Genomic DNA, 15,933 nt, shown 5'->3' on the forward strand with positions numbered 1-15,933 from the left:
GTAAATCCGTATTTATTTGGCTATCGGTTCACTGATTATCACTCATTGGCAGACGTAGTGAAGATGATACAAAATAATCTGGACAGTTTGTCAGAAGAAAACATGCCCGAGTATAACCTGCATGATTCCGGCCAGGTGGCAGCCATAAGAGCTGTAGCTATCAATCTCCAGTCTTGGGAAGAGGAGAATGGAGTCAGCAGGTGAGGAGGAATTTCACCCACTATTTAAAGGTTTAAAGGCCGCTCATGATTGGCAAAGGCAAGGGACAGTGACATTGCCCTAGCACGCAGGAATATGCCCTAGAGACTGACCATATTTCATATGATCAGCGCCCAAGCTCCCTCTCTACCCAAGCTAGGACCAAGGAGGGCCAGGCAATGGCTGCTGATGACTCAGCAGATAGACCTATAGGCTCCCCAAGTCCCCATCCTTAGCTCACAAGGATGGTGAGGTTGCAGCGACCAAAGGAACTAACAAGCTTGAGTCTGGCAATCACCAGGCAAGGATGCTACCACCAGGCTACCAGGGGGCACCAACAACTGAAGTGCCCCATCAAATGCCTATCAAGCCTATGTTCATCTATCTCAACATTGCCCAGAAAAAAATACCGAAAAGCAGATGAGTTGACATATACAACACCCCTGCTAGTATCAGAGGAAGGGTAATGCAAGGAAGATTGATGGCCCCTACATGGCAGCAACAGCAGTCCTGAAGCAGCTAGGGGCCCAGGGTCTGTGGTTTGCTTGTTGATACACTGGCCCTAGAGCAAGGGAGACAATATTTCTTTGGTATTTATGTTGTATTAGATTCCCTACTCTAACCTGCTTCAGGAAACTCCTTGAACTACACAATAAATTAACCCCCCAAAAAGATAAATAAATAATAAAAATTAAAACTAACAAAAACATACTTCATCATCTGCTTCACTATTACAGTAACCCTGTGTGTCTTTTCTTCCTTCACTCCTTATTTCACTCTCAACAACACGTATTTTCATCTTTTATTAATCCTTTTAAGTTTCACCTCTGTCATTGTTTCTCGTCTCCCTTTTCAAACTACTCCCATTGTCACTCACAAGTGCATTCATCTCGACCAGCATCTGTTCACTTGCATCTTTTATCCTGAGGTCCAACTCCTTAAGAGGATTCTTTAATCTCCCTCTCTCTAATTTTTGTTAGCGGTCATATCTCTCTCTCTCTCTCTCTCTCTCTCTCTCTCTCTCTCTCTCTCTCTCTCTCTCTCTCTCTCTCTCTCTCTCTCTCTCTCTCTCTCTCTCTCATTCTATCCCTGTCTACTCATTTAATTTTTCTGGATGTTTGCACCTACTCTTCTCTTGCATCATGCAATTGCACTTAACATCATCCTTATTTTCAGCTTTTTCACTCAGTTTTACGAGAACAGTTGAAGGGTTATTCATTTTACACCATGAATAATATTGGGCTATATGAGTTATATGTTTACAATGAGTGCAATGTAATTGATGTAATCTCTACTCATTCTAGAGCACCAAGATGTATGTCAATTAATCCTTAAATGTATAAAATAATTTATATTTAGTTTATTTACGAGGAGAAATGAAGAGTTATTACATTTTAAACCAGATATGGAAGAATTTGAATTATTCTTTTGCAAATGAGACGCTGCCAATACTTTCTTTCGAGTGCATTATTGTATCTATACAGGAAATATAATTGAAGGTAATAGTTGCTTTATCATCTTCAATTATATTTCCTGTATAGATACAATAATGCACTCGAAAGAAAGTATTGGCAGCGTGTCATTTGGAAAAGAATAATTGAAATTCTTTTATACCTGGTGTAAAATGAATAACCCTTCATTTCTCATCGTAAATAAACGACATGTGAATCATTTCATACATTTAAGGATTAATTGATATACATCTTGGTGCTCTAGAATTAGTAGAGATTACATTAATTACATTGAACTCATTGTAAACATATAACTCATATGATTTTCTGACAATTTTTCGAAAAACTATTATCCGAAAGACAATTGTTCGAAAAACTTTTTTTTTTAAAAAACCAATTATTCGAAAACAATTATTCGAATGCGTAATTGTCCGATTTTACAATTGATCGAATTACAAGATATTCGAATAAGCAAATTTTTGAAATTAATATTATTCGAATACATGAGTTACAGCACCTGACTAGTTGAGAAGAGTAAGAATTCATTATTTTTGCCATTCATAAGCAAGTGAGTAGTTATATGAGAAATAACTCAATTGAGGTTTTTGTCTTTTAAATATATTGATGAAAAAATTAACCGTAAAGAAATACTTCTTTTGAAAATAAACATTAATGATAAAATGAGTAGTTAAATGAGAAACAATTCTATTGCATAATTTTTCTTAAATACATTTATAAAATAAAATAAAAACAAAAATTAACCGTAAACAAATAATTTTTTCTTCTTTTCCAGTTAACGATGATTAGGAGGAAAAAAATCTTAACCTGGCTAGCGATCGGATTGGCCATAACGATGATAAAGAGTCGTTTAGGTGGAGAGCGAAAATTAGGTAAAGTCTAAAATGAAAGAAATGGATGTTTGGAAAGTTTTCAATTCTACGTTTTATTACTTTTCTTTGCATAATTATATTATTCCAGCTATTATTTTTTTAATGTTCATATTTCATTCTTATCCTTTATTCATTTTCTTGATTAGGTGTAATTTCTATCAATCACTATATTCCCATCTTGATTTAGATGTTCAGTTGCCAAATTCATTCACTTTTATCTTTGTCGTTCTTTTACTTTAATAATAGTAATAATAATAATAATAATATTAATAATAATAGAAGCTATGATAATAATAATAATAATAATAATGATAATAATAATAATAATAATAATAATAATGATAATAATAATAATAATAATAAAATTGATAATAATAATAATAATAATAATAATAGAAGCTATGATATAATGTTCCCTAGCAATAACAGATGTAAAGTAGAAAAAGCCATGCTCAACTGTTACAGTATGGAAGCACTAAGGATATTTAGTTTTAGTACCAATCAATTGGAGTCAGCAGTGTTAGTAGTAATATACAAAAAAAAAAAAAAAAAAAAAAAGAGAAAGATTCACAGGGTGGTTAAAAATGTAAGGATAGAAACAGTTAAAGAACATAAATATTTAGGGGAATCAAACCAGGGTAGAAGACACTCTTTAGCTATGGTAAGCAGCTCTTCTAGGAGAAGGACACTCCAAAATCAAACCATTGTTCTCTAATCTTGGGTAGTGCCATAACCTTTGTACCATGGTCTTCCACTGTCTTGGGTTAGAGTTCTCTTGCTTGAGGGTACACTCGGGCACACTATTCTATCTTATTTTTCTTTCTCCTGTTTTGTTAAAGTTTTTATAGTTTGTATATGAGATATTTATTTTAATGTTACTGTTCTTAAAATATTTTATTTTTCCGTGTTTCCTTTCCTTACTGAGCTATTTTCCCTGTTGGGGCCCTTGGGCTTATAGCATCCTGCTTTTCCAACTAGGGTTATAGCTTAGCAATAATAATAATAATAATGATAATAACGGTACTCAGAAAATTGAAACAATAGTCTTAGCCTAAGCAAAAATGGGAACAAAAATATGTATGCAAGAAGTTAGGAAGTATGAGGACAGTAACAAGGTACGAGATTTGGCATTGTTGGCGAGAATAAAGTTATATTGAAAGTAATGATACTTGCAATGTCTGCAAGTAAAGGGGTGTAATAAAGGAGAAAGACATGAAAGAGCTAGAGAGTACACATTACAAGATTATGAAAGGAATGTGTGAACAAGTTGGAATTACACCTTATATAAGGTTAATAGCAAAAACAGGAATATGGCAAGTTAAGAATAGAATTGATTATAAAAATGTAATGCTGTTCATAACAGCATCACATCAGCTGATAAACGATTAATTAAAGAGATAGTGGAAGAACAAATAGAGGAACATATGGGTAATGCTGGAAAAAAAAAACTGTTAGAAATATTGAAATTGAAAAGGTAAAAATGTATAAAAATCAAGAACTCAAGAAAGAAATTACCAAGATAAGGTATGTAAATAGCAATAGAAGATGTTATATACTGTAGGTGACCTTAACACTAAGGAGGCTGTCATAGTAATAAGGACAAGGGTTAATGTGATGGACTTGGAAGAAAATTATAGAAACAGGAATGAAAGTGATAACTTTTGTGAGTTGTCCAGAGAGGCAGGTGATGAAACGGAACATTTCTTATCTTTGGGGAATTAAGAAATTAGAAGCAGTCGAATAGAATCAAAGAAATAGAGAATTCTTTAACTCTAGAGAATTAAGAAAAATTATGAGCAGTAGCTTAGAATCAAGGAAATTGGAATTGCCACCCATTGATGTTGCCCAATATATTAGACATGCTCTGGGATTTAAAGATAAAAATATGCAAGCTATGCTATCTGTGTAGGTGGTAAATAATGACAGTGAACTTTCTGCAGATCGCAACGCTTTGCACCTACACATCTGGTAGTGTAGCTACAACTATAGTGTTGTGAAGTGAGTAACGAGGAACTTGAAACCTGGGACAAGTTTTAAGTACCATGGAGGCTATCTTTTAACTTTTCTCAATTGAAAAAAGGGTAAAAATTAAAGATATTTTCCTGGATGCGGAAGTAACGATCCCTGATCCCTGATCCATAATACTTGTTGATTTCAGTAAAAAAAAAGAAAAGATTCATCGGTTTTGTAAATGAAGTTGAAACTAAGACTGGTGGATGATGGGACGTCCCCTTGAGAAGAGTATTTTTCTCGTTCAGGCTCTTTTAGTTATATTATGCTATGATATATTTAGTCATAGGAATAGTAAAATACTTATATTGTCAGTTTAAAATCATCAATAATCTTTTCCAGTCTTTTATACTTTGGGCAAAATTGTAATACCATTAAGTCATCATAAAAAGCATCAACACTTTTCGAAATCTTTCGTAATCTCTTAAAGCTTCTGCTTCCTTTAAAAATAAAAATGGAAATGTAACTTATTAAAGGGTAAATGAGCGAGTATATTCGATGATGATAAATCTCTTATAGAGCCCCGGTAGCGAATCCACGGCCTCATACCAAAAGAGTTAACTCCTGTTCTATTGTAAGGTTTTAGAAATTCTCTCTTTTTTTATGCATGTACCACCAATGACAGTTTAATAATTCAGTTGCTTGAGATCTAAGCTACACAGATATAAATCTTCCAATTTGTTTCCTTTGCTTTGAGACTCATGGCTTTATTGAATGACATTATACAATTGCATTTTTGACAGGTCTTCAAAACAAGAAAGAAATTCTTCCACCGTTTATCATCATCGCCTGCAAAGGTTAGTTTTCACATCAAGTATTAAAACCTTTCATAATTATAGATATTTTTTTTCTTGAATCTGATGTGGTCCAGTTATCACAATCTTCAAGAAAATAAGGAATAGAATCAGAAATTATACAAATGAATTACAAAACGTTTCTATTATTCATGCATTCTCACTGACAGCTTTTGAAACAACTTTTATAATATAGAGCATTGACCATCTCTTCAATCCTCCGAGGTGAAGGCCAGTTCTGATTGCAGTTGCTTTGGATAACATTAATTACACTGTTAAAAAAAATACGGGCGACCCGTAATTTTACTACTTTGTTATTATCTTTTAGGGGTTGGTGACCGTAATATCACTCCTTTGCGTCAATAGATCCGTTTTTTAAAACGGTAAAAATCATGGAATAAATGTTGCCAGACATTTACCGTTTTTTTTTTTTTTTTTAATGCACACTTTTAATAGTGTAGAATGTCTTTGTTTTATCGTTGGTAGTAATATTTGCAGCACTGTTAGGAACAGGGGTTAAACTTTAAGGTAATTACTTTATTTTGAGGAAATTTGCATGGTTTCAAAGTAACATTTTAAAGCTAATGATATTTTTAAGGTAATTTTGGTTTTACTAGCTTCAAATTTAAGGAAATTTGAAAAGTTTCAAGGTAATCTAAGGTAAAAAGCAGCAGCATCTTAGGTAATGGTATGTGCTCAAGTTTAAACCCTGGTTAGGAATGTTAATCAGTCAGCTTCCTGAATTGTATTAAGCGACAAATAATAAAAAAAAAAAAAAACACCTACTTTCTAGATGAAGCCAAGTCTGTGACTTCTTCCTTCACAAGGCAATTGCGTCAAATTACAGTGCTTTTGAAGTCAGCCGTGACATTCACAAGTGAAACCTTGAGGTAAGAAATTATTTTTTTTCTTTAGGTTTCGAATATTTCTCAGCAACATCCTACATTCGCAGTGGAATGTTCGTTGATGTTTACTTAAGGAAATGTGAAACAGTAGAAGTAATGTCTAGTAATGCGATAATCTTAACTTTTAAAATTATTAATGAAAAAAAAAAATATTATGCATTGAAATGTGAACCTCTTCCTTAATATACAATTCCCATCAGTCATTTTTTTTTGGGGGGGGGCGGGGGGCGGTGGGGGAGGGATAGTAGATATTGAAGGAAGAAATTCTTTTTACATGTGTAGTTTTCTGATTACCTTTTGCATCCAACTCAGGCAGCACTTTTTAAAGTGTTAACCAATTTTGCAAGCTTTCTCTCCTGTACCAGATTCATTGTCTTAACAAAGTCTGATTACTTTTTGCATCCAATTTAGCTTTATTGAAAGAGTTATCTAATTTGGCGAGCTTTCTCTCCTGTACCAGGTTCATTGTCTTAACCAATTCTGTAGATGTCTTTAACCAAATAAAGTCCATCCCAAGCAAATGGCCGGACAATTACAAATCTCGACTGCAGTTTGAATCTGGTAACGTTTGGTATCCATCGGATAGAGAAGAAATGAAAAATTACTTTAGACCATGCTCGAGTGCTAGGCTTTTCCTGCCACAATCCTTGAGGGATATTGATGCTGCGGTTCTCGTGGATACGGACACTATATTCCTGAGGCCTCCGGAGGATCTCCTGAGGGAAATTTATAGATTCAACGAGTCTCAAGCTGTTGGAATGGTTCAGACTTCGAAAGGTTATGTTAGGAAACAGGTGGGTGATAATCTACTAACGTTCTTTAAATTTTATTTTCAGCACTAATTCAGTAAAGAAATGTGTAACGTGACTATTTTTCAGAATGCAATGGGATTATTGGAGGGAAATTCTATTCAACTATCACTGACATAACGTCATGTAACTTCCAACAAATAGGAATGAAAAATATGATTTACCACGGACTAGACAATTGTTATTTTCGGCAATCAGCTGAGGCTATAATTACTTTATATAGATTTTCCTCTCCTAAAGTCTCGAGAAGATCAATAGTGAAGGATGTAATCAATGGCCTAGTATCAAGTCGAAGATAGGATGAGTGCTTACAGTAAACGAATGACTAACCTAACCTAACCTAACCTAACTTAACCTAACCCCCCTAACCTAACCTACAAATTATTTTCAGGAACCATTGGTGCATAAAATGTTCATAAAACCGCTTTGAATAATCCATGTTCGCCTTGCAGATTAATTGAGATACTACCGCTAGAGGGTTATTGGGTCCTTTGACTGGCCAGACAGTACTACATTGGGTCCCTCTCTCTGGTTACGATTCATTTTTCCTGTGCCCACACATACACCGAATAGTCTGGCCTACTCGTTACACATTGTCCTCTGTCCTCATACACCTGACAACACAGATTACCAATTAATTTGAAGTTCTCTGGCATCCTGACATCGAAAGTCATTGACGCCGACACAGATTACCAAACAATTCTTTTTTTTTTTTTCGCTCAAGGGGTCAACTACTGCACTGGAATCGTTCAGTGGCTACTTTCCTCTAGGTAAGGGTAGAAGAGATTCTTCTAGGAGAATGACACTCGAAAATCAAACCATTGCTCTCTACTCTTAGGTAGTGTCATAGCCTCTGTACCATGGTCTTTCACTGTCCTAGGGTAGAGTTATCTTGCTTGAGGGTACACTCGGGCACATTATTCTATCTAATTTCTCTTCCTCATGTTTATTTTTTTGGAAGTTTTTATAGTTTATATGTGAAAGATCTAATTTAATGTTTGATCTTGAGATATTTTATTCTAATTGTTCATTATTTCTCTTGTAGTTTATGTATTTCCTTGTTTCCTCTCCTCCCTGGGCTATTTTTCCCTGTTGGAGCCCTTGGGCTTATAGCATCCTGCTTTTCCAACTAGGGTTGAAGCCTAGCTTTTAGTAATAATAATAATAATAATAATAATAATAATAATAATAATGTCTTTATATTTGAATTTAGATCATATGAAAATAGAATTACTTTGGAAAATAAGGTTTTAGCACTTGGAGAATTGGTGATGTTACTCCACTATGAAAATGTGTTTGTGGTAGCTCAAGTCCCACTGATTACCGCCCAATTTCCAAAACTCCCATATTATCTAAAGTTTTTGAACGTCTTTTGGCAAAACGTCTCAATAGGTTTGCTGCATGTAATCCTTTATTCCCTAGTTTACAATTTGGTTTTCGTAAAGGCCTTGGAGCATGTGATGCCCTTCTTACAATATCCAATGGTGTACAAAAATCCTTTGATTGTGGTCAGGAAGTTCGTATGATTGGCCTTGATTTTAGTGCTGCCTCTGACCATATTAATCATGAGGCCCTTGTTTTCAAACTCAAACAGTTGGGAGTGGGTGGGTCGTTTCTTAGCATTATTATTGAATTTTTAAGTAATAGATCTCAAAGAGTTGTTGCTGATGGGCACCATAGTGAGTATAGGAATGTGATATCTGGTGTTCGTCAGGGTGGTGTTCTTTGCCCATTACTTTTCATACTATATACACATGACATGTGGTTTGGCGTAGAAAACAAGCTTGTTGCATACGCGGATGATGCTACTACCTTTGCATCAATTCCATCCCCTGAATATAGATCTGAATAGAGATCTAGCTAAAACTAGTACATGATGCAAATTATGGGGTATGAAGTTGAATCCTAGCAAAACTCAAAGTATGATTGTAAGTAGGTCAAGGGCAATGGCTCCTCAACATTCGGATCTCAGCATTGATATTTTTTTTTTTTTAACTTTTTATGACTTTTTTAAAATTTTAGCTGTGAATCTCGACGGCAAATTTACTTTTACGAAACAAATTAGGTCCGAGTCTTCTTCAATTGCACAAAAAAATTGTCTTTTTGAGAAAATCTTTTAAGTTTTCAGTGATCAAACTATTTTGAAGAAGTGTTTTAATTCTTTCATTTTGCCTTGTTTCGAGTATTGTTCTCCTGTCTGGGCCTCAGCTGCTGATTCGCATCTGAATTTATTGGACAGGAACTTACGGTCTATTTGATTCCTTATTCCTGATCTAGATGTTAATCTTTGGCACCGTCGTTCATTTAGTTCATTATGCATGTTACATAAGATTTTTCATAATTCTGACCGTCCTTGCCACAGCCCACCCTCCCCCTTTATACACCACAAATGAAGTTTCATATGCTGAATCCCCTACTACTGCTCCCTCAGCGGTCACCAAGGCGGCCGGAGGAAGCAGCAGGGCCTATCGGAACTGCGTCACATTAATGAAAAAACACTGAAAAGAGACTGTGAACAAATACAGGGTTTATTGTGGAGTTGATGAGCAAGTGCATGAATAGTCACAAGAATAGAAAATTCAGCTTTTTAAACTCTGGTTAAAATGTATTATTATTATTATTATTATTATTATTATTATTATTATTATTATTATTATTACTTGCAAAGCTATAACCCTAGTTGGAAAAGCAGGATGCTATAAGCCCAGAGGCCCCAACAGGTAAAACAGCCCAGTGAGGAAAGGAAACAAGGAAAAATAAAGTATTCTAAGAAAGGTGACAACATTAAAATAAATACTTCTTATATAAACTATAAAAACTTTAACAAAACAAGAGCAAGTGAACTCTAACCCAAAACAGTGGAAGACCATGGTACAGATGCTACGGCACTAACCAATACAAGAGCACAGTGTTTTTGGTTTTGGAGTGCCCTCCTAGAAGAGCTGCTTACCAAGAGGAAAGTAGCTACAGAACAATTTCGGTGCAGTCGTTAACCCCTTGGGCGAAGATGAATAGAAAAAAATCAACTTTTTAAACGCAGGTTATAATGTATGATCACTAATAGATAATAGCAGAGCTGATTATCTTAAGAGTGTTTTAAATTCCCTGATTCCTTCAACAGATTCCTTTCCCAAAGCCAAATGGAGCCAACACAGGAGTTATGGTCATGAACTTGACGAGACTGAGAGCACTCCGAGAAGGCTGGACTAACGTGACTCTGAAGGCTTTTGACAAATACAGAAAACGACTCTCGGCCTTCAAGACCAATGATATCGTCAATATTGCTGTGGGTCAGGTATTTGTCAGAAAACTCAGTTGATATTCTATGATTAAATATAACTATAAAATTCATTAATAAGAACAATTCAGTGTATTGTTGTTATTACGCAGTATTTCCTTTTCCAGAATCCTGAAATCTATTATAATCTAGACTGCGTATGGAACTATAACACTGGATCTTGCATTGGCAGTAAGAACATTTGTCCGAAAGCTGAGACAAGTGGAGTCTATCTCCTTCATGGCACAAAAGGAGTATTTACTCGACACAGAAGTATTAAATTCCGAGTGAGTATAAAATTGACAAAGTTGTTTGTAGATTCTATATACCTCTGTCTTTCAACACATCTTGTCACACATGCAATACACTTAGAAATTATTTACTTGATGGACAATCAGCTTTGCCAAACGTATTGAAGAGACCCTGACACCTTTCTGTCTTCACCTTCCCAGTGAATCATTCTTTCTGCATTGACTCGGAGGGGTGCCCTTTTAGCTCGAAAAAGTTTCCTACTAGCTGATTGATTAGAATAACTTTGTCCAACCAATCAGCCAATAGGAAACTTTTCCGAGCTAAAATGGCACCCCTCCGAGTCAGTGCAGAAAGAGTGATTCACTGGGAAGGTGAAGACATGCGAGTCAGTACAAATACGCCTCATTAAAAAAAACTTGAGTATAGTGTCTCTATGAGTTGGTCTCGGATTCCCTTAACCCCCAAAGTGGAAGGACTTCTCCATATTCTAGCCCCTTATTTAATATCATCAAGGTATTCAGTATCTTTGGTCATAGCTTTTATTTCAAACAGCTTTCAAAGAGGGTAGTTTCATAGCGGTATTTGGAGTCTCTTGTAGAAATCATCATATCATCTTAGGCACACAAACATGCATACACATACATTGCACACACAGATATATATATATATATATATATATATATATATATATATATAGATATATATATATATATTATATATATATATATATATATATATATATATATATATATATATGTATATATATACACTGTATATATATTTATGTATACATATGTACTGTATATATATATATATATATATATATATATATATATATATATATATATATATATATATATATATATATATATATATATAAATAAATTTCTACCTCATACTTGGGATCGAACGCTAGCCCCTTCTAATGAAAGGCCAGGTCGAAACCAACCATGCCACGAGAGCCCATAAAAGGAAATCTGAACCTGACGCTAACTAGCTGTCCGAGGATTTACCTGGCGAGACATCAGTCTCTCACCAGCGAGTTTTACCTGATTTCCCCGGGCCACCACGTGACACAATTGGTTGTAATTCATTCAAATTACCCCTAATGAGTCAATATGGATAAATATCAACACAACATCGTGTTCAAATAGAAATAAATTTCTACCTCATACCTCATTAGAAGGGGCTAGCGTTCGATCCCAAGTATGAGGTAGAAATTTATTTCTATTTGAACACGATGTTGTGTTGACATATATATATATATATATATATATATATATATATATATATATATATATATATATATTATTAAATGCTAAGCTACAACCCTAGTTGGAAAAGCAGGATGCTATAAGCCAGGGCCCCAACAGGAAATATAGCCCTGTGAGGAAAGGAAACAAGGAAAAATTAAATATTTTAAGAAGAGTAATAACATTAAAATTAATATTTTCTATATAATCGATAAAAACTTTAACAAAACAAGAGGAAGAGAAACTAGACAGAACAGTGTGTCCGAGTGTACCCTCAAGCAAGAAAACTGTAACCCAAGACATTGGAAGACCATGGTACAGAGGCTATTGTACTACCCAAGACTAGAGAACAATGGTTTGACAGTTGGAGTGTTCTTCTCCTAGGAGAGCTGCTTACTATAGATAAAGAGTCTCTTTTACCCTTACCAAGAGGAATGTGGCCACTGAAGAATTACATTGTAATAGTTAACCCCTTGGGTGAAGAAGAATTGTTTGGTAATCTCAGTGTTGTCAGGTGTATGAGGACAGAGGAGAATCTGTAAAGAATAGGCCAGATTTTTCGGTGTCTGTGTAGGCAAAGGGAAAGAACCGTAACCAGAGAGAAGGATCCAGTGCAGTACTGTCTGGCCAGTCAATGGACCCCATAACTCTCCAGCGGCAGTATCTCAACGAGCGGCTGGTGCCCTGGCCAACTTACTACCTATATGTGTATATATTGCATATAAACTTAATTTATTCTTTGAGGAAAAATGAGTAAGTATTTGTAAACACTATATATATACAAACAAAATATATGACTTTCTTAACTGAGGTATTACCGCTAAAGAGTTATTTGACTAGCCAGACAGTAATACATTGGATCCTCCTCTCTGCTTACGGTTCACTTTCCCATTGCCTACACATACACCGAATAGTCTGGCATATTCTTTGCAGATTCTCCTCTTTCCTCATACACCTAACAACACTGAAATTAACAAACGATTCTTCTTCACCTGAGGGGTTAACTACTGCACTGTATTTGTCCAGTGGTTACTCTCCTCTAGGTAAGGGTAGAAGAGACTCTTTAGCTATGGTAAGCATCTCTTCTAGGAGAAGGACACTTCAAAATCAAACTATTGTTCTCTAAGTCTTTGGTAGTGCCATAGCCTCTGTACTATGGTCTTCCACTGTCTTTGGTTAGAGTTCTCTTGCTTGAGGGTACACTCGGGCACACTATTCTATCTAATTTCTCTTCCTGTTGTTTTGTTAAAGTTTTTATAGTTTGAAATAGGAAATATTTATTTTAATGTTACTGTTCTTAAAATATTTTATTTTTCCTTGTTTCCTTTCCTCGCTGGGCTATTTTCCCTGTTGCAGCCCTTGGGCTTATAGAATCCTGCTTTTCCAACTAGGGTTATGGCTAAGCAAGTAATAATAATAATAATAATAATAATAGTAATAATAATAATAATTATGTTTGCTCATTCAAGAGTGTTTTTGATGCGTGGGAAAATTACCAGCTCGGATCATCGTTGTCAGAACTCCTTGAAGATATCAAAGATAAATTGAAAAGCAAAGGCCGTCACCAGATCACATGTAGAAAAATGCCTTCCCTAGATATTATGTTCACAAAATCCCTACAAATTATGTTGGAAAAGTGAGAATTAACTCAGTTCTTATTGATTCCTAGTGTAATGAAGCTAGATTAAAACTATGTATATTTCTTTTTTCTTTTTTTTTTTTGTCCCATAATTTCCAAGATGTTGTTATTTTGGAATTATTTAATCAGAGCAACATTCAACAGAGCACCAATATAAATATTATCTTGGTTGCTGTTTTGCTTTGAGGCGATTTTCGATGCAGCAGTTGCAAATGTAAATCGAGATGTAGATGTGGCGTGAATGTTGAAATTGATTTCTATTCGCCTTGAAATATTTTTTTAATCTTACTGATTTTTAATCTGATTGTAAAATTATTGTAATAAATACAATTTTAGCGAAATCATGATGGTTATTTTCATTGTATTGTATCAAGTATTTAGTTTTAGTTTTTAAACTGTGTTAACATGTTGTACTGAGTTACACGTTTTGAATATGAATACATTAAATGAACCTATTGCAACTTGATTAAATAGATCCTTTTAAATTTCCAAAAAATTACATCAATATACAGTTTGATATTTGTTGACTTGTGTTCACTTCACTCTGTTCCTAATGGAAAAAATGATATATAAAAAAATTGTATAAATTGTATAAAAAATTGTATAAGAGATTCAGAATTGCATCACATCGCAATTCAGTTACAAAAGATACAAAACGGGTACAATATCAAACTCCCCTTGAATTTTTCTGTCTGTTAAAATATTTCAGAATTCTTGAATTTTGGTGCTAGAACAATGTATTCTCAAATAAAGCGTTCACGGGTGTTTTTCAGAGTATACACATTTGGAACGAACTCTTATAGTCTCTCTCAATACTTCCTATGAATGAGGGTGCCATATTAGAACTTCATTAAAAGAGGATTGTGGCAAACTTTTTGTATTATATCATATAAAATGTTTAAATGGCTATAAAGTTAAATCTGAGATTTGTTCATGATTTCTAACAAAATATAATGTGTATTAGGTGAAAATCAAGCATCATAAACATTTCAATTTCTTTAAAGATAAAAGAGACCTGGTCGGTGCATAAGGAGAAAATTAAGATTGAATATATATGGTAATAGATTGTCACGAGGACTTTTTCAAAAGACTCAGTTCTAGCCGTGAAGCAAATTGTACTGCACGTGTATCACATACGCTCGTACACTGAAGAGTATTTTTGTTTTTTGTACATTATCGTTGTCACTCCCCTCGCACTGATAGCCCGTCAATTCCTGTATGTACTTGAATCATTGTGTTTGAATTTTTGTGCCGTTCTTGCTTGGAACGGCTTGTATTCATACTCATGCTGTGTCGAAATAAAATCAGTTGCAATTACGCTGTCTCTCAATTATCACCTAACTGCTCGATCGCACACTGGTGACCAGCGGAGTGACTAGATCCCTCCCGCCTTTTCCCCTCACTGCTGTGTCTCTTTGTTTGATGCCACCTTCTGACGCTGACTCACCTATCAACGCCACATCATTGAAACTACTGTCCTTCGCCAGTGGAGAGGCGTTCGCCTGGTTCCAATGCTGAAGTCCAGTTTTGCATCAAGAGCATGACTCAGTCAAGCACCAAAGTAGATTACGTTTTCGCGGCAATCCCCAAGGTCACTTTCCTGGAAATATACGATTGGGTGTGCGAGCAAGGAGAAGCGCCAATAACGTATGACGCCCTAAAATCATATCTCCTGATGCAGTACTCGCCATCACCTGCAGCCCACATAGCGAAACTTTTGGGGGACCAAAAGGATACCGTCGCCCTCAGGAAAATGACCAGTATCCCTCGCCTACAACCTGTTGCAGATGGCTCTCCTTGTGAAGTGAATTTAATTCGTGCCCTTTGGGTACGGTGCCTAAGCAAACCTGTACGTGTTGCTATCCCCCATGTTGATATTTTCCCCATGAAGGACCTGATGACCAGAGTCGACGCCCTTCCATCAACGCCTCCACTCTTGACAATGTGGACACCTATTCCACATCGACGTAAGCCGATGTGAATGCGCTAGGATACAGACTCCCACCCCGTGATGTGCCGGAACGGCGACAAAGCCGCCCACCACCCACATATACCACTCCTCGCTTACGCCCCAATCAAAAACCTCTCCAGCCACTTCCTAACGCCCATCGACTTTAGTTATGCTACTACCACTCCAAATTCGGGCCTGCTGCGAAGAAATGTGTGAATGGTTGTCAGTGGCCAAAAAACGTGTGAGTACGCCATCGCTTGCAGCGGTGGCCTCCTCTATTACTCATCTTTTCTTTGTACATGACAAAGGTACAGGCGTGCATTTTTGGTAGACATGGGTGCTTGCCGTCCTCTTCTGCCAAGGCCACTCTTTAGGACACAACGTAATCTGTCTAAGTCTGCCGATATCCGCTTGGCTAATGAATGATTTGAAGTTCTCTGGCATCCTGACATCAAAGGTCACTGATGCCGATCCGCTTGGTTACTGCCAACGGATCTGCAATTA

General features: G+C 35.7%; 1 protein-coding gene across 1 annotated transcript; it reads left to right on the forward strand.

Annotated features, from left to right (window-relative positions):
- The first annotated feature begins 2,442 nt into the window (after positions 1 to 2,442).
- On the forward strand, positions 2,443 to 13,497 carry LOC137644830 (glucoside xylosyltransferase 1-like). The gene is made up of 7 exons (XM_068377718.1): positions 2,443 to 2,539; positions 5,293 to 5,346; positions 6,137 to 6,233; positions 6,709 to 7,042; positions 10,179 to 10,352; positions 10,463 to 10,621; positions 13,309 to 13,497. Exons 1-7 carry the CDS (start codon positions 2,449 to 2,451, stop codon positions 13,477 to 13,479), a joined length of 1,080 nt encoding a protein of 359 aa, XP_068233819.1. The 5' UTR covers positions 2,443 to 2,448; the 3' UTR covers positions 13,480 to 13,497.
- Positions 13,498 to 15,933: the final 2,436 nt, after the last annotated feature.

The sequence above is a fragment of the Palaemon carinicauda genome, chromosome 8 (genome assembly GCF_036898095.1).
Source record: "Palaemon carinicauda isolate YSFRI2023 chromosome 8, ASM3689809v2, whole genome shotgun sequence".
Taxonomy (NCBI): Eukaryota; Metazoa; Arthropoda; class Malacostraca; order Decapoda; family Palaemonidae; genus Palaemon; species Palaemon carinicauda.